Here is a 25505-nt window from a genome sequence, read left to right as displayed (position 1 = left end):
GTGCCAAATCCATTTGTCCTCCTGACCTAGATGGCCCAGCGGGATGCCTGCTATTATATCCGCCTCCTCAATACAGAAATGTTGATATAGGAGAGTAGAGTTCCAGACCCCAACTGAGCTAAACAAATCTCTGACCCGGGTGTTCTCATCGAGTGTCCGGGGTGATTGGACACGGAATGAGAATGGCGTTGGGAGCCACTTGTCCTGGTACACTGAGATGGATTCGCCATTGCCCACTCTCCACCTCACTCCCTCATCTAGTACACTCCTAGCCCACAGTAGGGATCGCCAGAAAAAAGACGACCGAGCTCCAAGACGAGCCGCCATGAAATTGCCACTAGCAAAGTATTTTCCTTTCAGAACTCTGCACACCAGAGAGTTGGGAGCGGTGATGAGGCGCCAGCCGTGTTTGGCGAGTAAGGCCATATTGAAGTATTATAGATCCCGAAAGCCTAAGCCCCCCTCAAGTTTTGACATACACATGCGATCCCAGCGAAGCCAGTGCATCCCTTTCCCATTGTTTGCTTTCCCCCACCAGAAACGGGATGCCATGGAGGTGATATCTTTGCAGATGCCCTTTGGCATTTTAAAGAGGCTCATGTAATACGTAGGTATGGCTTGAATCACTGCCTTTAAGAGAACTTCTTTTCCTGCTTTTGATAAAAGCTTTTCACTCCAACCATTCACCCGCTGCCAGACACGGTCTTTGACCGATTGAAAGAGCTTTTTTTTCCCTTTCCCAGCAATCGTTGGGAGTCCCAGATATTTTTCATGGCAATCTACTACAGGAACCCCCAGAACTTGAGAAGAGATTATTCGGAGAGTAGAGTCAGCATTGTTGCTAAAACAAATGGCCGACTTGTCAAAGTTCACTTGTTGGCCCGAGATTTGCTCGTAAGTTTCCAAGATCCTCTTTATTTCACTAGCAGCACCCATGGTAGCCTCCAGGAAGAGCAGACTATCATCCGCATAGAAGAGATGTGAGATGGGGGGAGCATGTGTGCCCTCCTTAACACCCGTTAGAGCGCCCCTCCGCTCAGCATCATTTAAGAGGGCACTCAGTCCTTCCCCACATAGGAGGAATAAATATGGAGATAATGGGCAGCCCTGCCGCAACCCCCCGGTTGTGGAGAAATTTTCTCGAAAAGGGTGCCCCGCCAAAGCACAGCAAATTGCACCGTGGTGATACAGTCCATAATTTTTCCTACCCAACGAGGCTGAAACCCAAGACGAAGCATCATAGCTTCAAGAAAGGTCCACTCAACCCGGTCGTATGCCTTTGCCATGTCGAGCTTTATTGCCATTTTGGGGGTGGCAGATACCGGCTGAGTCTTTATTGAGTGAGTTGTTTCAAAAGCAATTACCACATTGTCAACAATTAAGCGCCCTGGCACGAAGGCACTTTGATTTTCCGAGATTACCATGGGTAAGACATCCTTAAGGCGGTTAGCAAGAGTCTTGGCTACCAGTTTATATAACACATTACAGAGACTGATCGGTCTGAACTCGGCCACCCTTCTAGGTTCAGCAACTTTCGGGATCAAAGCAATAAGGGTCTCGTTGACACAAGCCACACTGTCGTTGCCATTTAGGACCTTCAAACAGAAGTGAACCACCTCATCGCCCACTATATGCCAGTACTGCTGATAGAACAGTGCCGGCATACCGTCCATGCCTGGCGATTTTGTGGGGTACATCTGATGGAGAACTTTCTCGATGTCGTCTCGCTGGAAAGGTCGGAGAAGCTTTCTCATTTGTTCCGTGACTTTCGGTTCCACCATGTCAAGCAATCTGTTCATATCATGACCTCCCGTCTTAGAAAACAATTTGGTAAAATAATCACAAAACATACCTCCAATGTCAGTGTTATCAGTAATCCAGTCATTTTGGTGGTTGAAAAGGCCTTCAATATAGTTTCGGCGCCCCCTTGCCTTTGCCTGCTCGTGAAAGAACTTGGTATTTTTATCTCCCTCCCTTAGCCAGGTGATTTTGGAACGTTGTCGCCAATATATTTCATCCTGTTCGATCAAGGATTCCAGAGTTCTTTCTAAGCCTTTAAGCACGTGATACTGAGAGGAAGATTTTTGTTGGGCCTTAAGTATTTCAATTTTGTTTTGGATCCTTCTGATCTCCTGCTTCCTAGCCCCAAAGAGTGTAGAGCTCCAGGATTTTAATTTCTCTGCACATTGATCTACCCCTTGCACCACCGAGAGAGCATGAGAGTCAGAACGACGCCATGCCTGCTTAATGGTCTCTTCACCTCCCTCCTCTCTACACCACCTTTGTTCAAAGTGAAAGCGTCGAGTGCCCAATAGCCGCAACGGTGTTTGCTTGTGCATGACCCGCACCAAGATGGGGATATGGTCCGAGCCAGGTACTTGAAGGTGATGGGTAAAAATTGACTCAAATTGAGAGTGCATGGCAACATTAACAACACATCTATCAAGTCTCTCGCTAATAAAATTCTGCCCATCCCGTGTAGCCTCCCAGGTGAAAGGGGTGCCTGAAAAAGGAACATCAGCTAAGTTACAGTCCATAAGGGCCTCCCGAAAGGCACTCATTTGTCTTGAAGGTCGGTCACAGCCACCACGTTTTTCTTTCCATGACGTGATTTCATTGAAGTCCCCAAACACCATCCAGGGCCCGGTTCGTACACTGTGGAGTCTTCGAAGGAGATCCCAGGAGTGCTTCCGTTGAGTAGTCACCGGATTTCCATAGAAGCCTGTTAAGCGAAAACAGAACCGATTGGGATTCACAATCTGCATATCCACGTGGCCCGAGGAGTAAGATATCAGTTGGAGGTCCCAGTCATGCTTCCAGAGCATAATCATCCCCCCACCCAGACCTCGACGCCCTACACACATAGAGCCCTTCATGCCTAATTGAAAATTCAATTTCTCCATTTGTTTTTCCGTCATTTTTGTTTCCATGAGAAAAATGACGTCCGGCCTTTTGTCTCTCACCAGGAATTTGAGAGAGTCGAATGTCCGAGGTTGCCGAAGACCCCGGACATTCCAACTTAAGAGTATCATTTCTCGTGGTGGGCCGGCTTGCCGGTTCCCACCACGTCAGAAGTCAATAAAGCTTCAGTCATAGTCACCATAACTCTTCCCTTTTTATTGGAGGGGCTTGACTTATTATTGTCCCCCTTCAGTTTCCTCTTGTCCCCTACCGCCCCGATGCCATCCTGTTTGGCTTGGTACCTATCACCCGGTAGCGCGTTCTCTTTTCCCCTGCCTGGTTTTTTCTTCCAGCTACTTTGGGCCACCCCCTGCTGGGATACATTAGAGGTGGGTGGGGTGGTTCTCCCCATTATTGGTTGTAGCACCTTTTGAAAGAGTTGCCCCAGATTGTGAGCCGAGGAGTTCTGGTTGCCCGACTTATTTAGGAGTGTGTGGGAGGTACCCTCTTGCTTGTCCTTTAGCTCTGCCATCACGTGTGCTATTTTTTGCCTTGATGCAGCCAGAGCCTGTTCGACTTCCAAAGTGGGTGGTTTACTACCCCCAGCTGTTTGCCCCCTCCACACTTTTTCCTTCTCCGTCTCCCTCTGTATTTTTTCCCCTTCCTTTCGCTCCCCATCAACCCCCCGGGCCAAAAAGCGTTGCTTCTCCATAGCTCGATCCCTTTCCACCATTTCTGCGGGACTCTCGTTGTTTAAAATCTTTTTTCCTTTTCTCTCCACCACTGGATTGTCCCTTATGAGCGTTGTTTTGTTTTCCGAGAAGTTTGGCACCGAAGTGGTGTCAATTTTTGTTTGTTCCCGTATTCGGGATCGGTTGGTGTCCGCAGTTCCCATTGCATCTGCCTTCGAAAGTGTTTCCTGGCCTTGGTTTGTGGCATATGTAATATCTGCAGCAGCCCTTGAGGTTTCCCTATCCACCACCTGTTCAACTAGCTGCTCAATTTCAGCTTCTGCTCCGTCCTGTCTTCCAACCTCTGATGGGAGGAACTTCCCTCCTTCGCTTCTGGCTCTCAGCCATGCCCCCCATTGTCTATCCCGGGTATGTGAATTACCCTCCATCTTGTGTTCACAGATTGCAAAGTTGTGTCCAATCCTACCACACTCATAGCAAAATGGTGGGAGGCGTTCATATCTAAACTCGACTCTGACCATTGACCCATCCTCCAGTAGCAACTTTTTTATTCTTGCCAGCGGCCTACTCACATCCAACCGGACGCGGATTCGTATGAACCGTCCTACCATATGTGACTTGGAGCCTTCTCCGACCTCCAAACATTGCCCGATCCCATATCCTATCAACTTCCCGATTTCTTCCGTCATGTATTGGAAAGGGATATTGTGGCACTGTACCCAGAAGTCAGCATACCTAAGACGCATCTGTGATGGCATCACACTTCCATTTGGTTCCTCAAGGAGCACAAGAGCCTTATCAAAAGTCCACGGTGCTTGCCTTATCACACGCTCCTTATCCTCATCAAAAGCAAACATAAACAGGAATAGATTCGGGCCTAAATCCATCACCGTTACATTACCCAAGGCATCCCAGAGGCGGATCATCGAGTTCTTGAAAGCACCCCGATGGAAAGGCTTTGCAGTCAACACCATGCCAATCAAGCTGCGGTGCAGCACCTCCTGATTGATCATCGGAATCGTCGCCTGCACCGAAATTGGCTCCACCTCTTCTTCGGTGAGCGTTAAAGATTTGGAAAAGCTAGTCTGTATTTCTTCCATTGAAACTCACCCTCGCTGTTGCACCACCAGGGCAGAGTGTTGAAGAGAATCCCCAAATGGTCGTTGGGGAGAAGAGAAACCTTAAAACCTAGCCGTCAGGCGAGCAAACCCTAGCGTAGGGTTTAAGGTTGGAAAAGACTCTCACTCAAAGGGGGAGAGTTCCCTAATAGATGTTGAGAGATTGTGCATGAGTGTTCAGACTGCTAACAATCAGTGCCGGCCCTGAAGGGGGCACGAGTGCGACCGTCTAGGGCCCACTTTTAAGGAGGGCTAACAAATTTTTATATTATATATATATATATTAATATATATATCTATTAAAAAAATAGTTATTAGGTTTATTTATATAGTCCGTAATTTATACCACCCAATTATACCAAAAAATTTGTTGTCGCCCCTAGCCATTACCCAACAAACCAGCCGCACCCTAAACACATCCTACCAATAGTTTAGGCTTCATAATTACTAGAATTTACATCTATGCCATTAACCAAGCCCACAGTCCAAAGAACCGTTGGAAGCCCACAAATTGCCAGAAGCCCACAAAATTCCAAAAACCCACAAACAAATATCCCACGATCTCCATCACGAAAACAGTTTCAGACCTTCTCTCCCACGAAAACAGTTTCAGAATCCATCCCAGTTCAATTTTCCCCACTCCCCCCTCCAAGACATGCTGACGCACGCTGATATCACTGTAACTGAATTTTGGTGAAACTGTTTTTTTTTTTTTTTTTTTTTCTAGAATTGAAGTTTTTGTTAAAACTCAATATTTCGCTAAAACTAAAATCAAACACTGAAATTGAATTTCATTACACTAAAACTGAATTTCAAGAATTCAGTTACACTGAAACTGAATTTCAAGAATTCAATTACACTGAAACTGAATTTCAGAAATTCAGTTACACTGAATTGAAGAATTCAGTTATAAATTCACTTACTGAAACTGAATTAAGTGATGAAACAATTACATCTTAACTAAAATGCAATTACACCTTAATTAAAAAATAATTACACATTTACTAAAACAATTACACTTCACTAAAACAGTTACACCTTCACTAAAACAGTTACACCTTCACTAAAACAGTTACACTTTTACATGACAAAAAATAACAATTATATCAATTCATGCGTCGCGAGTACACGACAGTCGCCACTGCCTCGATCTGTTTCTACCTGCAAATTTGATTCATCATATTTCAGAACCATAATTTCATTCAAAATTCATTTAAAACTCATGTTTCACAAACTGAAATTGTTTCACGAACTGAAACTGTTTAAGGAAGTGAAACTAACTTTTCTAGAACTGAAACTGAATTTACACAGTTGCACTAATTAAAGAAACTGAAACTGAATTTTCTGAATTCAGTTGCACTTTTCAATCACCCAGGTACCTGTTTAAGACCAGACAGTTCAACAAATCAAACAAGGTTCACAAAATTGTTCGTTCAACGGCCGAGTCGGGCGGTGACCACCACGCACGGTGGCTACCCAGCCCCAATCAACACACATAAAATCACAGAACTCACCCAAAAATATTCTCGGACCTCAAATTGAGCTTTTAGGATTCGGAGGAGGCTGAACAGTAAAAAAAAAACCCAACCCGCCGCCACAAGTGGCAGATCTAGCAGTGGCAGCAGCAGCCCAACCTGAAAAACCAAGATTTGAGTTAAAACAACCCAACCAATAGCAAGAGCAGGTCGAGGGGACAAAGATTGATACCTGGATCGACGGAAAACACCACCAAAATCGGCCCGAGAATCGCCGGAGAAGCCAACGATGCGAACCATCATCATGGGCTCAACGTGACGCGAGAACTCAGATGGATCGATGATCGGAGCACACCATCGTGATGAGCTCGATGAGAGGAAGAATTCTGAGCCGGAGTTGGGCCGCGAAGTCGCCGGAAACGACGAGAGCCGTTGGCGTTGACCCACTGTGCGCGGGCTGGGTTTTATGTTCGGGGTGTTTCTGGGTGAAACGAATACCAAGGGAAGAGAGAGAGGAGAGTTCAACGGGCCAAAAACCACCTTCATCCGCCGCCGGACGCGCTGCCACGCGCCGGTGACAGAGGCGGCGAAGGTGAGTTCTTGCTAGCAGGGGAGAGACGCGAGAGAGAGTGAAAATGAGAAATGAAATTTCAAAACTGATTTTTAATAGTCAAGGGTTATAATCGGAATTTTCAAAATAGAGGGGGTCAAATCTAGCTAGGTATAGGTTGACTAGGGGGTTTTGAGAGAGATTAAATGTCCAATAGGGGGTTAGGAAATAGTTTTATTAAGAGTGGAGGTTTATAAATAACCAAATTCAAACTTGGGGGTTTTAAATAGTTTACATTTATTTATAATGTTTTTGCTACAATTAGGCTTTTCTACTTATTATGTCAAGAGCTGTAGTTATCTAGTTTTTTTCTTTAGACTTAGGCCCCCTTTTGTACAAAAAAAAAAAAAAAAAACTAGGCTCTTCTAAGATATAAAATTTAGGTTCTACAACCTATTTTTTCTTGATTATTAGTTGAAAGCCACATTTTTATATCTTTTTATTTCCTTAATTTATGTTTGGCCAACTTGCTTCATTTTTTCTTTGGCTTCTCACGGGAATCCAAGGAGTAAAATTTTGGTTTCGAAGAAATTTTTTATAGAAATTTCGACTGAAATTTTTGTGAAAATTTCGATTTCGACAAAATTAAACAAAAACGACGGAAATTGCTATCAAAATACGAAAAATTTTAAATGAAACTTAACCATATGTTTATTTAACATATTATCTACTACATTGATAAAAAATATTGAAGAAACCAAATTATATAGTAGGTTTCATGTAATATAAGGTAAATATAATACGCGCTGGAAACAAATACTATTAAACAAAATTAGTATAATAAATAAATGAAATTAGTATATTCTTTATACTCTATAATCTATAGATTAAATCCTAATACCAAACCCTATATATTCTATCTATCTTAATACTCTTATACTCTATAATTTTTCACTAAACTCTATATACTCTATAATCTATATTCTATATCATCTAAGATATTAGTGTTTAAATCCTTTAGGTATTTTAAATTATTTTTTATATAAAAATATATTAGGGTTTAAAAACAACTACACAAAACCTCAAATCTTCTTTTTTCTTTTTAATTGTCCAAAGACCCCAAACCCCAATCAACCCTCAAATCTACACAAAACTTTTTTTTTTTTTTTTCTTTCCTTTTTTCCCCGTGACCTCTCAAAGTCTTCTCTCATGACCTCTCAAGTCTTCTCTCATTAGTCATTACTAGTCTACTCCATAAATAAAAGGAAAGAGTCAAAGAAATGATTTGGGCCACTGTTCAATGTAGAGGGGAGGGGGGGGAACCGGTTCAGGCGGATTCTCAAGTTCCACCCCAGCTTCATGCCTGGTAACAGAGTGTCTGATCGGAAATCGAAACTTTGCCATACATAGCTTTCTGAACCTGTGGCAGCCTTGTCTCTAACAACAAGATTTCCAGTCTCCAAAAGCTGTGCAAGAGGGTTCTCTGCTACTGTGGAAGATCTGGAAGACCAAATAGTGTTGTTCATTTGGTCTAAAAGGATCAGACTGCCATTTTTGGAAAAGGTCAAGGCTCCTCCATATGAATCTGCAAGTGGGTTTTCTCTGTTGGCAACCCATACAACAATATTTGGAAAGTTCTTGTACCTTATTCCTAAATAGTAAATACCATGCTCTTGAGTTGCCGGTAGAGAAGAGTCCCAATTCAAAGCTTCGGCCGGAAGAAACCAAGGTAGCAGAGCCGGTGATGGATTGTGATGGAGATATGGTATCAGCTGCAGTGGACAAATTCAAGACCAAAAAATGGAGTAGAGATGTGAAGAAGATGAAAAGAAGCCCCCTCCATGTGTGTTATTTTTTTGTGAAGATATCATATGGGAACGTGACAGGAATTTTGGACATTTTGTTTAGACTTTTGTGGCCAACCTTATAATGCTATTTAGACAATAATGGAAATATATTTTGGAAATGCCAGAATATGGTTCTTATGGAAATTTAATAAAGATGGCTGCTATGTATTTGAAAAATAAAATAAAAAGATGGCTGTTGTATGAATATCTTTTGGCCCAGGCTAAATTTACTACTCTCAACTACTGAGTTCATCATTTTATTTTAAAAATTTTATTTTTATTTTTCGATAAATAATCACCGAATGTATAGAATATTTGCTAAATTTTGATGAATTATTAGGTAATGAAAAGGTGAGGGTGTTCAAATAGCAATCATCTTAAGAAAATGAGATCTTCTCTAGTTCTAGCCCTCCTACTTAGTTCCTACACACTTCGAGGCAGGGCGTTCCCAAGGTCTCTCCATGAAGATGCGGAGTACCAATAACTAGACGATCGGCCTAGCCAAGAGTTGGCTAACAGAGGTTTAACCGGCCAAGCCCAATAAAAAATTAAAGTTCATCCACTGTAAGCCCACTAAAAGCCCAATACAAATTTTCGATGCACGTCGAGATTAACTAGCATTCAATATGAGAAGGTGGCCGTCGGGTCTAATTATAACCAAGTATGTTGAACTAGTTGCTGAGATGTATAGTTTCCAAACCACTTCCAAGGGTCCCATTCTGTTCTCCACAGGTCAAACTTATTGGTCTCTGAAACTCTCCTCTCAGGTTCTCATCACCCAAATTTTTGGGGGAGAATAAGTCAAACAAAATTAAAGAGCAGAAGATAAATAGTGTAATTGAATTAAATTTTCTTGAATACAGTACAAGACTAGATTTTTGCATCAAAAGGTAAATTCAGTACTGCCTACTGAATCTGCATTTTACTACTTTTAAGTTTTAACTAACCTAGCTTCCTCTCGGTGTCTGCAGTTTGCATGCATAAGCATGACGTACTATTTCCGAAGTACAGTATGAGTTCATCACTATATCCTAGATGTATCCACTGGACTGTTCCATATATGTGTACGTCAATTACCTAGCTTCTACCGTCGTAATGGTAATTGTGTTTCCTGTGTCGCTTGTTCCTTCCCCTATCATTATGGTGTCATTGTCCATGGAACCTCTTTCTGTAAAGAAACCAGGCTCCTTTGGTTGAGGCAATATTGCTCCCTCAGTGCCCAACATGATTACTACTGATGACATCACTGGTCTGTCTTTGGGCAGCTTTTGAACGCATAACAGACCCACTTGAATGCATCTTAGCACCTCAAACTCATCATATGAGTACTCCAAGCATGGATCTATCAGTTCCAAGCTTTTGTTTTTGTTCCACAGTAGCCATGCCTGGAACAATTGCAAATAATTAATATACCTTACTCGTACACAAAATATACTCGAGATTCCAAATTAGTAAACACATGCACATAAGCATGTGATACCTACATGTCCCAGAAGACTGTGATGGTGATCTGGATGATGAAACCCTCTGTTCTTTCTGCCACTTATTATCTCTAACAAAAGCACTCCAAAACTGAAGACGTCGGATTTCACTGAAAACTTCCCATCAATTGCATATTCAGGAGACATATATCCACTGCATGTAAACAGCTCAATAAGTACTTTGTCATAGTTGAAAAACCAAGGCACTCATCATATATGTTGTTATGAGTGTATAAGTGTATAACTCACTATGTCCCAATTACTCGTTTTGTTTTTGCTTCAGTTTGATTTCGTTCAAAAATCCTTGCTATGCCAAAGTCAGATATTTTGGGGTTCAGCTCATCGTCAAGCAAGATGTTGCTACTCTTAAGATCCCTATGAATGATTCTTAATCTGGAGTCTTGGTGTAGATAGAGAAGTCCCCGTGCAATTCCAATGATAATGTCAAATCGCTTTTTCCAATTCAGCAACACCTTTCTATTTTGATCTGCACAAGTCATCCATCACATGAATTTTGGTTAGTTTCCTCCACTGTGACAAAAACAAACTAGTTGCATTAATTTCACTTAAAAGTAGTAAATAAATTTATTTTATGCAATTACTCCCAAAGATGAAGGATAGAATTTTAGACCAAAAATAAAGCAGTCCAAGCTTTTGTTGGGCATGTACTCATAGATCAGCATCCTTTCTTCTCCTTTAATACAGCAGCCCAAAAGTTTAACAAGATTCCAATGTTGAAGATTGGCTATCATTGTAACTTCATTCTTAAACTCTTCAACTCCTTGCCCAGAATCTTTCGAGAGTCTCTTTACTGCAATTGATTGTTCTTGTGTCAGGTTGGCCTGAAGTTTAGTATAAATATATTAGCTTAAATTTCTAGACAATACGGTCAACTATTGTTCTGTTACCTTGTAAACTGGACCAAAACCTCCCTCTCCTAGTTTGTTTGTGCTGGAGAAGTTATTGGTGGCAGTTGCAATTCTATCAAAATCAAACAGTGGCAACTCCATGTCCTCACCGGGTCTTGATTCTCTTGAACCTGTAAAATGAAAAAAAGAAAAAGGGAAAAGCCAACGATATACAAACAATGTAATTTTAATTAGCTATCTTGTTTACATAGTTAAGAATGAGAAGAATGAAAAGTGCACATTGAAATTCAAAGACAATGTCCTTGTCAATGCACAAAATTTCGTCAAGCATATACCGGTTTGCCCGAAAAGCCACTGGCCATGAACATGAACTGACTAGTATAATTCTTTCAGAGCACAATATATACATGCCTCTTTGTCAGTAATTTCAAGGTGAAATTCATGCTTACCCCTTTTCTTTCTTCTGTACTTCAGAATTAAACACCAGCATGACAAACCAAGGAAAAGAAACACAGAAACTGCTGATATGACCGAGATGAGTACTACTCTGTTATCCTTCTGACTGGTGTCTGGTATGGTATCACCTAAAGATCATGTAATAGATAACATTGAGAATTTAAATCACAGATTGCACTATTCTGATTTCCTTAGAAAATCACGCATTGCTTTCTTCTGGTCTGGTGTGTTTCCAGTTATTCTATTGTCATTGCAGCAGCTTGCATGCATTTAAGCATGTCTAAATTGAAGCATAAAAAAGAACAAAATTTTGACCTTTTGAATTTGATCCTTGCAACATACTATTTGAAAGCAATAAATCATTGTAATTGACAAAATTAGTTTCTTTCTTTGAAAGAAAAAAGGGATAAAATGGGACTGCACAACCTAACTATTTATTCCTAGAGGATGTGTTAAGACCTTGTGTGCAGCAGCATGCATGTATTTGGTACAAAAATTCACTTACCTAGTTCTGAAGCTGGCATCCGGATATGTATTTGGTCGGTATCTTCAGTGATCTCTCGCATATCAATCAGCTCGCCAAACCACATCAGACAGACACTGCCTCCACTGCTATTATTTGTATTAGCATAAGCTACACAAGAACAATTCTTCAAGCACTCCCCCTCACATTCCTCTGCGCCAATGCTGTCGTTGACCCAAAACTCCAACAGGTCTGGCAATTTCACATTTCGAACTTCCAGAAACCTTTCACCCTTGTGGCAATCCAGTGCTGTCTTCCTCTTGCACCCATTTGTCCCATTAAGCACCTCCCATTCTTTTGGTGATTTCGGAACAAACCCCTGCAAGCACTCACAAATTGGTGATTTGGAAATTTTGCAAATGCCATTCGGGCCACACTCTCCATAATTATCACACCGATCATTTGGTATAGTATACATAGCAGCCCATTCAGTGCTTCCTTCATTCAGCACTAGCCGTTGGAGCAAACCCGACTCAGTCAGTTGTAATCTTGTCATAAAAGAATTAGCTGTAGCCTCATACGTATAATATAACTCATTGGTATTATACACAAATTCTGTTTTCACAAATATAGCAGGGGCAGAACCAGGAGTATCAGTAAATCGAAGACCATTCCAATGGCCAGTTCGGAACTTTTTCTTCGACCCTTTGGCAACAACAAGCTGAGGCAGCGGAAGCTTTTCAATCCCATAGGTATATTCTCCAAGAGACGGGTCACTAGCAGTTTTCCATGAACTCAAGAATCGGTTGAGGTCCGTTCTCAAGGGCCACCCAAGCTTCATGTTTGGTAACAGAGTGTTTGATGGGGAATTGAAGCTTTCCCATATATAGCTCTCTGAAGCTGTTGTTGCCCTGTCTCTAACAACAAGATTTCCAGTCTCCAAAAGCTGTGCAACAGGATCTTCTGCAACTCTGGAAGAACTGGAGGACCAAATTGTATTATTCATTTGGTCTAAAAGGACCAGACTGCCATTTTTGGATGATGTCAAGGCTGCTCCAGATGAATTTGAAAGTGGGTTTTCTCTGTTGGCAACCCATACAACAATATCTGAAAAGTTCTTGTACCATATTCCTAAATACCAGGCCTTAGAATTGCCAGCGAGAAAGAGTCCTAATTCAAAGCTTTGGCCGGAAGAAACCAGGGTATCAGAGCCGATGATGAATTGTGATGGAGATATGGTATCAGCTGCAGTGGTCAAATTCATGACTATAAATTGGAGCAGAGAGGCAGTGACGAGAAAACGAAGGCCCTTCATCTGAGTTCTTTGCTAGGAAATGGGAAGGTCACCAGTAATTCAGATTTTTTGTATGGACTTAGCAGCCACTTTTGACTTTTACAACTAGAGACTAACTCTATTCCATGATTACAAATTTTGGGCATGAGTGTTCAGACTGCTAACAATGGTGACGTGAAACAAGAGAAATGAAGAAGATGAAGAGAAAACTGTATATATATGAGAGAAAATGAATCAGAGTTACGAGATTGAGAGCAGCTCGTAGCTCTTATAGACAAAGCCAAAGAAGAAAAGTAATACGGGTAGCACACTAACCAACAGAATAACAATCTTCTAACAATCCATTTAACAAAAGGTCACATGTCACTCTACTATATGCTAGAGACTAACTAAATGAAACCTAATGAAATGAAAGAAATATCCAGCTGTATCCAGCACATCAGCTAGATTAATGACACATGTCCATCATTGTAGTCACACTGTCATATGACTCATATGCTTGAACATGAAATTCTTCCAGGGCAATATATATTCAAGTCTCCCAGTGTCTCCATCAATTTTCAAAAAAGTGGTGCTATTCCCACCCACCATTGCTATTTTTCCACCCACTGATTAATAAAATTTTTAATTAGTAATTTATTTTTATGTGAGATTGCCAAAAAGGATAAATATTAATTAATCAAAAAAACAATTTATAATCATTTTGCGGCTGCTAACTTTCAATCATGGTGATTACCATGGCAGCAAACTTTAAAGAATGATCGAAGAAGGATACGGGTGCAACACTGCTAATAATGATATTCAAAAGCCAAGCGGCAACAAGCAAACAATCAAACAATACAGAGGAAAAGAGAGGTAGTAAGAGGGGATGGAACCCAAGCTCTTAAAACCCAAGGAAATGTAATACAACACAAACTATAAAGACATGGTAACTAAGAACAGCAAAAAGAAAGCAAGGGAAGACAGATAAAACTGTAGCTACAAGTAACTGCTGCGGCATGCCACTGCTGCTTGGAATTAAACCGGACTGATGGAAGACAGGACCTCAGCAAGTGGATGAATGCCCATCAGAAGTGGCTGCCCAGCCAAAGTAATTAGGGGGGGGGGGGGGGGGGGGGCAAGGGAGTCCACACACAGACTAAAGCCTGGCTGCTGTAGTGCTGCGGTACTCAAGTTGTTGTCCAAGCCATCAAGCCAGCTAAGTCAGAAAGCTATTTGGACTTGGGCCCGCAAAGGCTAAGAGCTAACCCCTACATTGAGAATTTGAGAGTGCTCCGAGCTTGTTTTCAAAGTTAATATGCCCACTTAAAATATAAAGCGTGTCAATTAATACAAAATAATTTGTGGGCACAAAACTAAAATCTAACCTCCCAAATTCATTAATTTTTATGCCCATTAAAAAAAATATGTGTTAATTAATAAATAATTAATACAAAATATTAGTGGGCATATAACTAAATTCATATTCACCCATTAAAAATAAGAACATGTGTCATTTAAAAAATAAATGATACGAAAATATTAATGGGCACATTCTCTTCCTCCAAATCTCAAATCTCAAATTTCAAACTCTAAAATTAGTACAAAGCCAACACTCTCAAATTGATACAAAACCAACTCTCTCAATCGGTACAAAACCAAATTCTCAATTGGTACAAAACCAAATCTCTCAAATCCAAATCTCAAAATGGCATAAAGCCAATCAAGTCAAATTCTTTACCGAACTACGTCCGGTTTGATCCCATCATGAGTACGTAGGCAATGTGAGCGAAATTCAAACTCAACTGCATTCACAAAATTCTCTAAATTTCCTTAGGAATTAATTCATACAAGTTTCTTTGAATTAATTTCGTACCAAATCAAATCCGTCCAAATTCTCTAGAAATTAGTTCTATACACAAAAGTCTCTGAATTAATTTCTCAAATCAAATCCAAGGGCTCTAAACCCTACCCAAATTACACAAATCTTTTAAGTGGGTCATTCATCCATTTAAATTCTAAAACCTTGAAACTACGTGTGGTTTGATCTTGCAATGGGTACGTAAGCAACCTAAAATATGGGTGCAACTGTAATCACAAATAAATTCAATTTCAATGAGTCTTTCACCTATTGGAAATCCAAACACTCACAAAGTGATCCGTTGGTTTCATTGCAGTTGGAAACAAAGAGTATTCCCTTGAATCAAAGGACTGTAATTAAGAGATTTACTTCATCTTGAATGGATCGTACCCAAAATAATAAAACCCTTATTCTATAAATGAATTTGGATGAAATTATATTGAGTAATATTATTGTTTATTAACCATTTTTGTTCAACAGCTATTAAAAAAACAATTGGTTTTCTGATGTGGGAAAAGAGTTTGATGGTGGGTCATTGAGTTTGTAAGTTAACTAGTTAAGGGTATTGTGGGAATAATGTAGGTGAGATAAGTAGATTGTTGCATTCTAAAATTTAATAAGGGATGAAAAAATAAGGTGGGTGGGAAAATAGAGATGAGAATAGTACCACTCTTTTCAAAATACAAAATTTTAATAAATTTCTAACTCTACTTCTCACACAAAATTTTAAATTTTTTCAACATTACAAAAACTAGAAGTTTGCATCTAACATAAATTCAGTTCTATCCACTGAAATCATCAATAAAAATAATAATATACAGCCATCATCAGGGGGAACCATAATTGCATATTATTCAGTAGGAACCAAAGGCATACAATTTCATGTGACATAGAATTATTTATTTAATGTTTTAGTTTTGTTCCTTCTTCTCCATCACCACTTGACTCTAAGGGTGCAGTACGTGGTAATGGAAGTAACAGTAGTATTCCATTCTGATCCTGTATTTGGTAACATTTCTATCTTCTTCTCCTTCTCTTTCTCCTTGTCCTTGTCCTCCTCCTTTTTTTCTGCTTCTTATATTTTTCTTGTATGTTGTTTCCTAACAAGACGGCTATAATTAATGAGGGTGATACAAATTAAAGATGTGGTACATTACATATATAGTGGCATATTAATGGAATTTTAGTTGATCAGATCAAACGCTAATCTAAACGTACAAGAGGATGAAGTGAGATTTGAGCGAGTTATCTCAATCTGTACGCAGGCTATTTCCTCATCAATTGGTAAAAATTAAGAGATTAAGGCATTCTAGACAGAGATGTTACAATATGTATATTTTCTGGAAGATTGACAGATTAATCATTTTATATTTTGTTTGATTCTTTGATGTTTGCTTTCTAATTTTTTTTTTTTTTTCTTTTATCAAGTGGGATGGTGTCGTAGATAATTGTTCATTCACATTACCCCTTGCATCCGTCATGCCTTGATCGCCTCCATTAACAATTTGATTTGCTCCTTAATTATTAATTTATTATTATGATTTTTATCTTTCTTAGTGACATGTATTTGTATAAATTCGGTACTTTCAAGATATTTAGCCTGTTTGGTATTCAATTCAAAAACCTTTTTTTTTTTTTCAAAAACAAAAAAAACATGTTTTAATCAAGAAAACATGTTTGGTAGATCATTTTCAAAAACAATTTTTAGAAAAAAATTCAAAAACATACCTTTTTTAAAAAAAATAATAAAACATTGTTTTTCTCTTTTTTTTTTTTACACTTCCTTCTTCTTTAGCTGCTATTATTTTTAAAATTTTAAAATTATTTTCAAATTTCATACAAAACAAGTTTTCAAGTTTTAAAAATTGATTTTGAAAACTTACATTAAAAAAAATATTGAGTAGGATACCAAACGGGCACTAAGTGGCAGGACTTACAGTCCAATTCATGTTCCAAACTTCTGCAGGCACTCACAAATAACAACACTCAGCAAATCAAAGACTGATGTGTGATTTAGTCAAAGTGTTTGGTCTCAAACTGTGCGGTGACTTTGCTCCCAATATCATGAAAAGATTAAAATGGCCTAAGATAGCCTTGAAATTTATACAGAGAACTTTACAGTTGTCTCTCAGAAGCTGCAAAATTGGTTGACATAATATAAGATATTTTTAGTTTTTATTTTAACAGAACACATAGGTTTCATTTGTTCCACTCACTCATCTTCTACTAGACAATGCATGATGAACTAGTCGCATAGTTTTCCCAAGTGGTATTATAGGTGTATGCTTACTATTTCCTCACATTCACTCAAACCAAAACTGGTTTTTCTTCCTCTTCATTATCAGAGGAACCCAACAGAGTCCATTTTGAGCGCAGTGTAATAAACAGAATTGTGCCAGCTTGACATGAGAGACCACAGATTAAACCAATCCACAAGCCCTGAAACAAAAGAAAGCACAAAATGTGAATTGAAAGCAATGAACAAAACAAACCAACGTACTAGCCGCTTGTTCTCCTACTTATGTATGCAGTTCAGGAGTTGGAAATTTTGTAGTTGATGTGTCATGTGCGTGTCTGTGTGTATGAGTAAATAAAAAACTACCAGGTTGTTATATAAAAAATAAAATAAAATAATAAAATAAAATAAAATAAAAATAAAAAAAACCTACAAGGTTGTCTACTTGTCTCACCTTGGCATATAGTTTGAACTTGAATCCAAGAAGATTGGCAATTGTCATACCAATCAAATAGAATGTGCCCAAGTTTACATACACAGTCAAGTGTTGCCAACCACATCCTCTGGCCACACCTGAAAGACCAACAATCACTTTCATTGACACCCCGAAAAAGGCAAGAAAATGTAAAAAATTCAAATGAAAAATAGCAGATAGAACTACTACTAGAAAATTGGATGATCTCAAACTGATAAGACACCTTGCACAGAATCCACAGTTATTGAAATTGCAAGCAATGGTGTCATAGAAGCAAACTTCCTTATTATTGTATTGTTTTCACTGAACAAGCCAGCCCAGACATTGTGGCTGATCTCTAGAGCCAGAACAATAACGAAAGCGAGAAGCACAGAGAGCTTTAGAGTCACAGCCATTGCTTTCTTAGCTTTGTCAGGATTTCCGGCTCCCAATTCATTTGACACCCTTGTGCTGCAACAAGAAGTAATTTTTGTTTCAATGTGCAAAACAAATGTAGATTTTGGAAAACTTTAAGGAATACTTAACCTGGGAATTGTTATTCTACCAACCTTGCAGCAGCACAGAGGCCATACATAATCATGTATGCAATTGCTTCTGTATTCACACTGAAGACACAGTTAAACAAAGGCTACTTGAGTCAACTGGCAAAAACATGTTTAGAGAAGAAGAAAAAAGTATATTGAAGCTTACCACATTGCAATAAGTGAAGTGGTTTCTTCCGAATTTGGCATCAATCCTCCCAGCAACACCAGAATCTCAAAAGCCCATTCTTCCAAACTGGTAAGATAAAAAAATGTGGAGTTTAACAATGCAAGTCCTATCTCATATTCTTATAGATAATAATGCTGCTATGTTAAAGTTATTGTGCAGCATCTGAGTTAATACTTCAAAAGTTTAAACCCTTAATTGATGTAATGTGTCCATGGCTTCATCTCTTGAAGCAAATAGGTCTAAGTGCTAATTTGGATCAGAACTCGGTTTCAATATCCTTTCAGGATGGTTATGGTATCTTCCTAATTATGGTTTTAAACCTGATGCTGAAAAGGTTTTTCCAAAAAACTTTCATTGATCATTGTGAACTTTTGAATTTAGCTTTCTGAACCAACTTTTTTTATGAACCTTTCTGAACTAACTTTTGGCAGAACAATTGAGGCTGTGCCACTAGTTAGTCTTTAAAAATTAAGCATAAAGATAAAAGCAATGAAAAATGTGACACTTACCATACCGTTAGTGCTGAGGGGAGGGCAAGTTTCAAATCAGTGAGTATATAATGGAATGATTCTGATGAAAATCCTTCCCATGTATGATCAAACTTCTTAGAGCAAACAACATACATGACCAACATAAGGACAGATATCCATAACGAAATCGAAGCTGCTAGTGCAGCTCCCTTGTAACCGAGAGCTGTCCAATGTACCAAACCATATGCAATGCCGATATGAATAACAGCGGGGATCATTGAGTAGAACAATGGCAGGATAATGAATTGTGTCTGAAGAAATCTTAAGATGTTTTGCAGCAAGGCATATGCAAATAATCCCGGAATCAGAAATTTCATGAAAATAGCCGCAGATTTGGAAATTTGAGGATCTTGATGGAGTAAAATAAGTATTGGCTCAGTATAGCACCAGATTATAGATATGAAGGAACAGAATACGAAGGATATGATGCAAGAGGCTTGTAGATAAATCCCCAACATTCTATATAACTTTGCACCAAACCCTTGCCCACAGAGAGTCTCAAGAGCTCCGCTTAACCCAACCTAAACCAAGAACAGACGAGAAAAACAATTAAAAGAAAAGGCCTGCACTCATACCAATTTTATGTGATCTCAGATGCAATAGCTTTGAACATCTATGTCAGAATTTGGAATATTAAAATATACAGACAAGGTAAATGTTCATCCCAATTCAGATTGGTGATAATTTCCTGCACTGGATAAACTGATACATAATTCTTGTACATGACTTTTCAATAGGTTAGTCCAAATACTTAAGTGGAAGTGAGAAAGCAAACACCAAAATATGCAATACCTGAGAGGCTGAGATCAACCCCCCAAATCCTTGAACCCCCTCTACCAGCTGAAGCCTATAATTACCAAAAATATACCAATCTATGTTTATTACAACTAAGATATAGAAAATAGTACTCCAATACTAACATTAAGAGTCAGAAGAAACATAGAATGGAGTGACAGAAATATTATAGTGAGAGAGAGAGAGAGAGACCATGAAAGCAAAGCCAGTAACAGTGGCCCATGAATTGGCAAGGTGGCCAGCAAACATGACTGAGACCAAAGTGATCATGTAATAGAAAACATTGGTAAGAATCATTGGCAATGAAAACAACACCTGCTTCTTGGCCTCCTCCATGTCTAACATTTCTTCCACCACCTTGGTTTTGTTCCTTCTTCTCCATGACCCCTTGCCTCTAATAAGGGTACTGTAGTATGGACTAGAGTTAGTCTCTAGTTGTAAAAGTCTAAAGCGGCTGCTAAGTCCATACAGCAGCTGAAGGGCCTTCGTTTTCTCTTCTCTGCCTCTTTACTCCAATTTATAGTCATGAATTTGAACACTGCAGCTGATGCCATATCTCCATCACAATTCATCATCGGCTCTGATACCCTGGTTTCTTCCGGCCAAAGCTTTGAATTAGGACTCTTCTCCGCTGGCAATTCTAAGGCTCACCAGTAATTCAGACTTTTTGTATGGACTTAGCGGCCGCTTTTGACATTTACAACTAGAGACTAACTCTATTCCATGATTACAAATTTTGGGCATGAGTGTTCAGACAATATATAAACATGAAATTCTTCCAGGGCAATATATATTCAAGTCTCCCAGTGATATATAGTTTCTGCAAAAATTCTTCCAGTGATATATATTCAAGTCTCCCAGTGTCTCCATTAATTTTCAAAATACAAAATTTTAATAAATTTCTCTCTGCTTCCCACACAAAATTTTAAATTTTTTCAACATTACAAAAACTAGAAATTTGCATCTAAGATAAATTCAGTTCTATCCACTGAAATCATCAATAAAAATAATAATATACAGCCATCATCAGGAGGAACCAGACCTGCATATTATTCAGTAGGAACCAAAGGCATACAATTTCATGTGACATACAGTTATTTATTTAATGTTTTTTCCACAGGGATATAATTCTATAGGCCCTCTGATTATCAAATCCTGGCCTGGTCTCTTGAAATTTCTAGAGCCACTACATGTATAAGATGGCTGTACATTACTCTGAAAACAATAATTAGTCTGAACTTACATGTTACTATTCTCAATTAACCTACCGTTGAGGCCGGTCATTCTCTGTCTGATTGCATGCATATGCATCAGCATCAGCATCAATGTAAAAGTGCGAGAATCCAAAGAACAAGTTCATCTCTAATTCCTGAATACATCCACTGGACAGTTCCATGTGTCAATTATCTAGCTTCCACCGTCGAAATGGTAATTGTGTTTCCTGTGTGGCTTCTTCCTTCCTCTACTATTAAGGTATCAATGTCATTGGAACCTCTTTCTGTGAAGAAACCAGGCTCCTTTGGTTGAGGTAATATTGCTCCATCATTGCTGAACATGAGAACTACTGATGACATTACTGGTCTGTCTTTGGGAAGCTTTTGAACGCATAATAGACCCACTTGAATGCATCTTAGAACCTCAAACTCAAGATATGAGTCTTCCAAGCATGGATCTATTAGTTCCAAGCCCTTGTTTTTGTTCCATAGTAACCATGCCTGGAACAATTGCAAATAATATGCCTTTAGCCATACACATGAAAAACTAGAGGTTCAAAATTAACCGACACATATTATGCTAATGAAACCCTCTATTCTTTCTGTGCAACCTACATGTCCCAGAAGACTGTGATGGTGATCTGGATGGTGAAACCCTCGGTTCTTTCTCCCACTTACTATCTCCAACAAAAGCACTCCAAAACTAAAGACGTCGGATTTCACTGAAAACTTACCATCAATTGCATACTCAGGAGACATATACCCACTGCATGTAAATAACACAATTTAAGTACTTGGTCATAATTGGAAAATATGACTTTCATGATATATGTTGGTACAACTCACTATGTCCCAATTACTCGTTTTGTTTTTGCTTCAGTTTGATTTCGTCCAAAAATCCTTGCTATACCAAAGTCAGATATTTTGGGGTTCAGCTCATTGTCAAGTAAGATGTTGCAACTCTTAAGATCCCTGTGGATGATTCTTAATCGGGAGTCATGGTGGAGGTAGAGAAGTCCCCGGGCAACTCCCATGATAATGTCAAATCGCTTTTTCCAGTTCAGCAACACCTTTCTGTTTTGATCTGCACTATCCATCCATCACATGAATTTTGGTTCAGTTTTCTTCCTATGTAACATAACAGAGTCAACGACTCTGTTTAGTTGCATAAATTGCACTGAAAAGTAGTAAATAAATTTATGTTACGCAATTAATCTGAAAGAAGAAGGATAGAATCTTAGACCGAAAATAAAGCAGTCCAAGCTTTTGTTGGGCATGTACTCATAGATTAGCATCCTTTCTTCTCCTTCAATGCAGCAGCCCAAAAGTTTAACAAGATTCCAATGTTGAAGATTGGCTATCATTGTAACTTCATTCTTAAACTCTTCAACTCCTTGCCCAGAATCTTTTGAGAGTCTCTTTACTGCTATTAATTCTTCTTGTGTCAGGTTGCCCTGAAATTTAGTATAAATATTAGCATAAATTTGTAGACAATATGGTCAACTACTGTCCTTTTATGGTTTTACCTTGTAAACTGGACCGAAGCCTCCCTCCCCTAGCTTGTTTGTGCTAGAGAAGTTATTGGTGGCAGTTGCAATTGTATCAAAATCAAACAGTGGCAACTCCATGTCCTCCTTACTGAATCTTGGACCTGTAAAATGAAAAGGGACAAAAGGAAAAGGACAGTGATATAAAAAAGCAATGCAAATGCATAAATTTAATTTTTAAATTAGCCATCTGGCATACAGAGTTAATTATGAGAACAATTCAAAGCGCATATTGAAATTCAAAGAAAATATCCTTGTTAATGCATAAGATTTCGTCAAACAAATATAGTTTCGCCAGAAAAACCACTTGCCATGAACATGAACTGATTTGTATAACTCTTTCAGAGGACATTATATACAAACCTCTTTGTCAGTAATATAAGTTATCCACCAGAAATGTGAATATGCATGCTTACCCCTTTTCTTTCCTCTGTACTTCAGAATTAAACACCAGCATGACAAACCAAGGAAAAGAAGCACAGAAACTGTTGATATGACCGAGATGAGTACTACTCTTTTATCCTTGTGACTGGTATCACCTAAGGATTCTGTAATAGATAACATTGAGAAATTAAATCACAGATTGTACTATTGTGATTTCTTTAGTAAATCACGCATTACAGCAGCAGCTCTTATGCATTTAGGCATACCTAAATTGAAGCTTAAAAAAGAACACAATTTGACCTTTTCAATATGATCCTTGCAACATACAATTTGAAATCAATAAATCTATGTAATTGATAAAATTTTAAAAAACAAGGATAAAATGGGACTGCACAACCTAACTATTCCTACAGGATGTTTTAAGACTTTCAGTAAAGCATGTAGGATCAAGGGCTTAACTACAAAATTTCACTTACCTAGTTCTGACGCTGGCATCCGGATATGTATTTGGCCAGTATCTTCAGTGATCTCTCGCATATCAATCAGCTCGCCAAACCACATCAAACAGCCACGGCCTCCACTGCTAGTATTTGTATTAGCATAAGCAACACAAGAACAATTCTTCAAGCACTCCCCCTCACATTCCTCAGTGCGGATGCTGTCATTCACCCAAAAGTCCAACAAGTCTGGCAGTTTCACATTTTGAATTTCCAGAAACCCTTCACCCTTGTGACAATCCAGTGGTGTCTTCCTCTTGCACCCATTTGTCCCATTAAGCACCTCCCATTCTTTTGGTGATTTCGGAACAAACCCCTGCAAGCACTCACAAAGTGGTGATTTGGAAATTTTGCAAATGCCATTTGGGCCACACTCTCCATAATTATCACACCGATCATTCTGCAAAGTGTACATAAGAGTCCATTCAGTGCTTCCTTCATTCAGCACTAGCCGCTGGGCGAAACCCGAATCAGTCAGCTTTACTCTTGTCATAATAGAATTATCAGTAGCCTCATACATATAATATAACTCATTGGTATTATACACAAAGAATGGTTTCACAACTGTCTGAATGGCCGAACCAGGAGTGCCAGTAAATCGACGACCATTCCAAGGCCCAGTTCGGAACATTTTCTTTGATCCTTTGGCAACAACAAGCTGAGGCAACACAAGATTATCAATCCCATAGGTATATTCTCCAAGAGATGGGTCAGTGGCATTTTTCCAAGAAGTCAGGAACCGGTTCAGGCCAGTTCTGAAGTTCCATCCCACCTTCATGTTTGGTAACAGAGTGTCTGATGGGAAATCGAAACTTTGCCATATATAGCTTTCTGAACTTGTTGGGGTCTTGTCTCTAACAACAAGATTTCCAGAGTCCAAGAGCTGTGCAACAGGATCTTCTTCTGCTACTGTGGAAGAAGTGGATGACCAAATAGTGTTATTCATTTGGTCTAAAAGGACAAGACTGCCATTTTTGGACAACGTCAAGGTTGCTCCAGATGAATCTGCAAGTGGGTTTTCTCTGTTGGCAACCCATACAACAGTATCTGAAAAGTTCTTGTACCATATTCCTAAATACCAGGCTCTGGAGTTGCCGGTGGAGAAGAGTCCTAGTTCAAAGCTTTGGTCTGAAGAAACCAGAGTAGCAGAGCCGATGATGGGTTGTGATGGAGATATGGTATCAGCTGCTGTGCACAAACTCAACACTGAAAACTGCAGAAAGGTAAAGAAGATGAAAGCAAGGCCCTTCATCTGTGCTATTTGTCAGGAGAAGAGTCCTAGTTGAAAGATTTGACCTGAAGAAACCAGGGTATCAGATCCAATGATGGGCTGTGATAGAGATATGGAGTTAGCTGCTGTGGCAAAATTGAAGAGTGAAAAATGGAGTAGAGAGATAAAGAAGATGAAAGAAAGGCCACTCATCTGTGATCTTTGTCAAGAAATGGGAAGCTGACAACTTATCATTAAAAATGAAATGGGGTAGTTGACAACTTACCATTAACAATGAATGGGAAGAAGACGCCTTTGCCAAGAAATGGGAAGGTCACTGGTATTTCGCACTTTTTGTATGGACTTAGCAGCCGTTTTCACATTGAGGCTTGGTGCAGCAAGCTCCGTTTGCTTCTTTGCAAATTTGAGTGTTCACACCATCTTAAACAGCAAAACTCAATTATCCAAACGCAAGGTACAAACAATGAATTTGGCTGTTTTTATGCATCATTAGTATCACCTTTGAATTCATATTCTTTGCCTCTTCGTCCATTTCTGCAATTGGGGCTCCAGAGACAGCTTCATTAATTTTCTGGTGGATAATGCAGGTACCTTGTTCGATAAAATGCTTCATTGAATATTTTATTTTGTCTTTTTGTTAGCATTTATAACTTACCTTTTGTTTGTTTGAAATTCCAACTTTGTTTTCCTTGTCCAAAAGTTCAACTCTGGTTTTAGGTATCCTACTACATACTATTTTAACCTAGTTCAAGTCCAAACTATATGATTTTATTATTCAAACCGCTTACTTTTTATGTCCTTTTAAAATCATTCATGTCAAAGATAAGTTTATTAGAAGATCTTTGTACAATAGTTTAAAATTATATTTTTTTGAACGGTTGAGATGTATCTGGTATAGT

General features: G+C 39.0%; 3 protein-coding genes across 7 annotated transcripts; all 3 read right to left on the bottom strand.

Moving 5' to 3' along the window:
- Window positions 1-9399: 9399 nt before the first annotated feature.
- Window positions 9400-13461, bottom strand: LOC147298142 (receptor-like serine/threonine-protein kinase SD1-6). 2 transcript variants are annotated; one of them, XM_086237428.1, is made up of 7 exons: window positions 11895-13461; window positions 11383-11517; window positions 10973-11103; window positions 10696-10906; window positions 10314-10551; window positions 10068-10218; window positions 9400-9968 (listed from the first exon to the last, which is right to left on the bottom strand). In XM_086237428.1, the coding sequence occupies exons 1-7, from the start codon at window positions 13165-13167 to the stop codon at window positions 9657-9659; spliced, it is 2451 nt and encodes an 816-aa protein (XP_086093554.1). In that variant the 5' UTR covers window positions 13168-13461; the 3' UTR covers window positions 9400-9656. The 2 variants fall into 2 exon arrangements, with proteins under 2 accessions (XP_086093554.1, XP_086093563.1); XM_086237437.1 differs by lacking the exons at window positions 11383-11517; window positions 11895-13461 and having other exon boundaries at window positions 10696-10875; window positions 10973-11352.
- Window positions 13462-17053: 3592 nt separating this feature from the next.
- LOC147298141 (protein DETOXIFICATION 18-like) lies at window positions 17054-21132 on the bottom strand. Of its 2 annotated transcripts, none has more exons than XM_086237528.1 (8): window positions 21002-21132; window positions 19926-20449; window positions 18918-19459; window positions 18388-18474; window positions 18246-18302; window positions 17921-18147; window positions 17677-17795; window positions 17054-17425 (listed from the first exon to the last, which is right to left on the bottom strand). In XM_086237528.1, the coding sequence occupies exons 2-8, from the start codon at window positions 20076-20078 to the stop codon at window positions 17294-17296; spliced, it is 1317 nt and encodes a 438-aa protein (XP_086093654.1). In that variant the 5' UTR covers window positions 20079-20449; window positions 21002-21132; the 3' UTR covers window positions 17054-17293. The 2 variants fall into 2 exon arrangements, 1 of the variants encoding a protein (XP_086093654.1); XR_015121275.1 differs by having other exon boundaries at window positions 17404-17425; window positions 17887-18147.
- On the bottom strand, window positions 20763-25185 carry LOC147298140 (G-type lectin S-receptor-like serine/threonine-protein kinase At4g27290). 3 transcript variants are annotated; one of them, XM_086237478.1, is made up of 8 exons: window positions 24872-25185; window positions 23355-24705; window positions 22911-23042; window positions 22474-22598; window positions 22191-22401; window positions 21794-22031; window positions 21563-21713; window positions 20763-21448 (listed from the first exon to the last, which is right to left on the bottom strand). In XM_086237478.1, the coding sequence occupies exons 2-8, from the start codon at window positions 24625-24627 to the stop codon at window positions 21137-21139; spliced, it is 2442 nt and encodes an 813-aa protein (XP_086093604.1). In that variant the 5' UTR covers window positions 24628-24705; window positions 24872-25185; the 3' UTR covers window positions 20763-21136. The 3 variants fall into 3 exon arrangements, with proteins under 3 accessions (XP_086093604.1, XP_086093612.1, XP_086093596.1); XM_086237486.1 differs by having other exon boundaries at window positions 23355-24671; XM_086237470.1 differs by having other exon boundaries at window positions 23355-25026; window positions 25106-25144.
- Window positions 25186-25505: the final 320 nt, after the last annotated feature.

Source organism: Dryas octopetala, chromosome 1 (assembly GCF_963921425.1).
Source record: "Dryas octopetala chromosome 1, drDryOcto1.1, whole genome shotgun sequence".
NCBI lineage: Eukaryota > Viridiplantae > Streptophyta > Magnoliopsida > Rosales > Rosaceae > Dryas > Dryas octopetala.
Note: the sequence above shows the minus strand (reverse complement) of the source record. Positions and strands in the feature narration are given on the sequence as shown.

Excerpts from the sequence above, each read along its gene's own strand:
- LOC147298142 (XM_086237428.1), bottom strand. The coding sequence starts at position 13,167 with ATGAAGGGCCTTCGTTTTCTCGTCACTGCCTCTCTGCTCCAATTTATA. Across the intron at positions 11,104-11,382 it reads GTACAGAAGAAAGAAAAGGG|GTTCAAGAGAATCAAGACCC; the intron begins GTAAGCATGAAT and ends TTCATTTTACAG. Across the intron at positions 9,969-10,067 it reads ATCACAGTCTTCTGGGACAT|GCATGGCTACTGTGGAACAA; the intron begins GTAGGTATCACA and ends CAATTGTTCCAG.
- LOC147298141 (XM_086237528.1), bottom strand. The coding sequence starts at position 20,078 with ATGTTAGACATGGAGGAGGCCAAGAAGCAGGTGTTGTTTTCATTGCCA. Across the intron at positions 19,460-19,925 it reads TTACTGGCTTTGCTTTCATG|GTTGGGTTAAGCGGAGCTCT; the intron begins GTCTCTCTCTCT and ends TTCTTGGTTTAG. Across the intron at positions 17,796-17,920 it reads AACTGTGGATTCTGTGCAAG|GTGTGGCCAGAGGATGTGGT; the intron begins GTGTCTTATCAG and ends TTGGTCTTTCAG.
- LOC147298140 (XM_086237478.1), bottom strand. The coding sequence starts at position 24,627 with ATGAAGGGCCTTGCTTTCATCTTCTTTACCTTTCTGCAGTTTTCAGTG. Across the intron at positions 22,402-22,473 it reads GCTTCGGTCCAGTTTACAAG|GGCAACCTGACACAAGAAGA; the intron begins GTAAAACCATAA and ends ACTAAATTTCAG. Across the intron at positions 21,714-21,793 it reads AAACGAGTAATTGGGACATA|TGGGTATATGTCTCCTGAGT; the intron begins GTGAGTTGTACC and ends ATTTACATGCAG.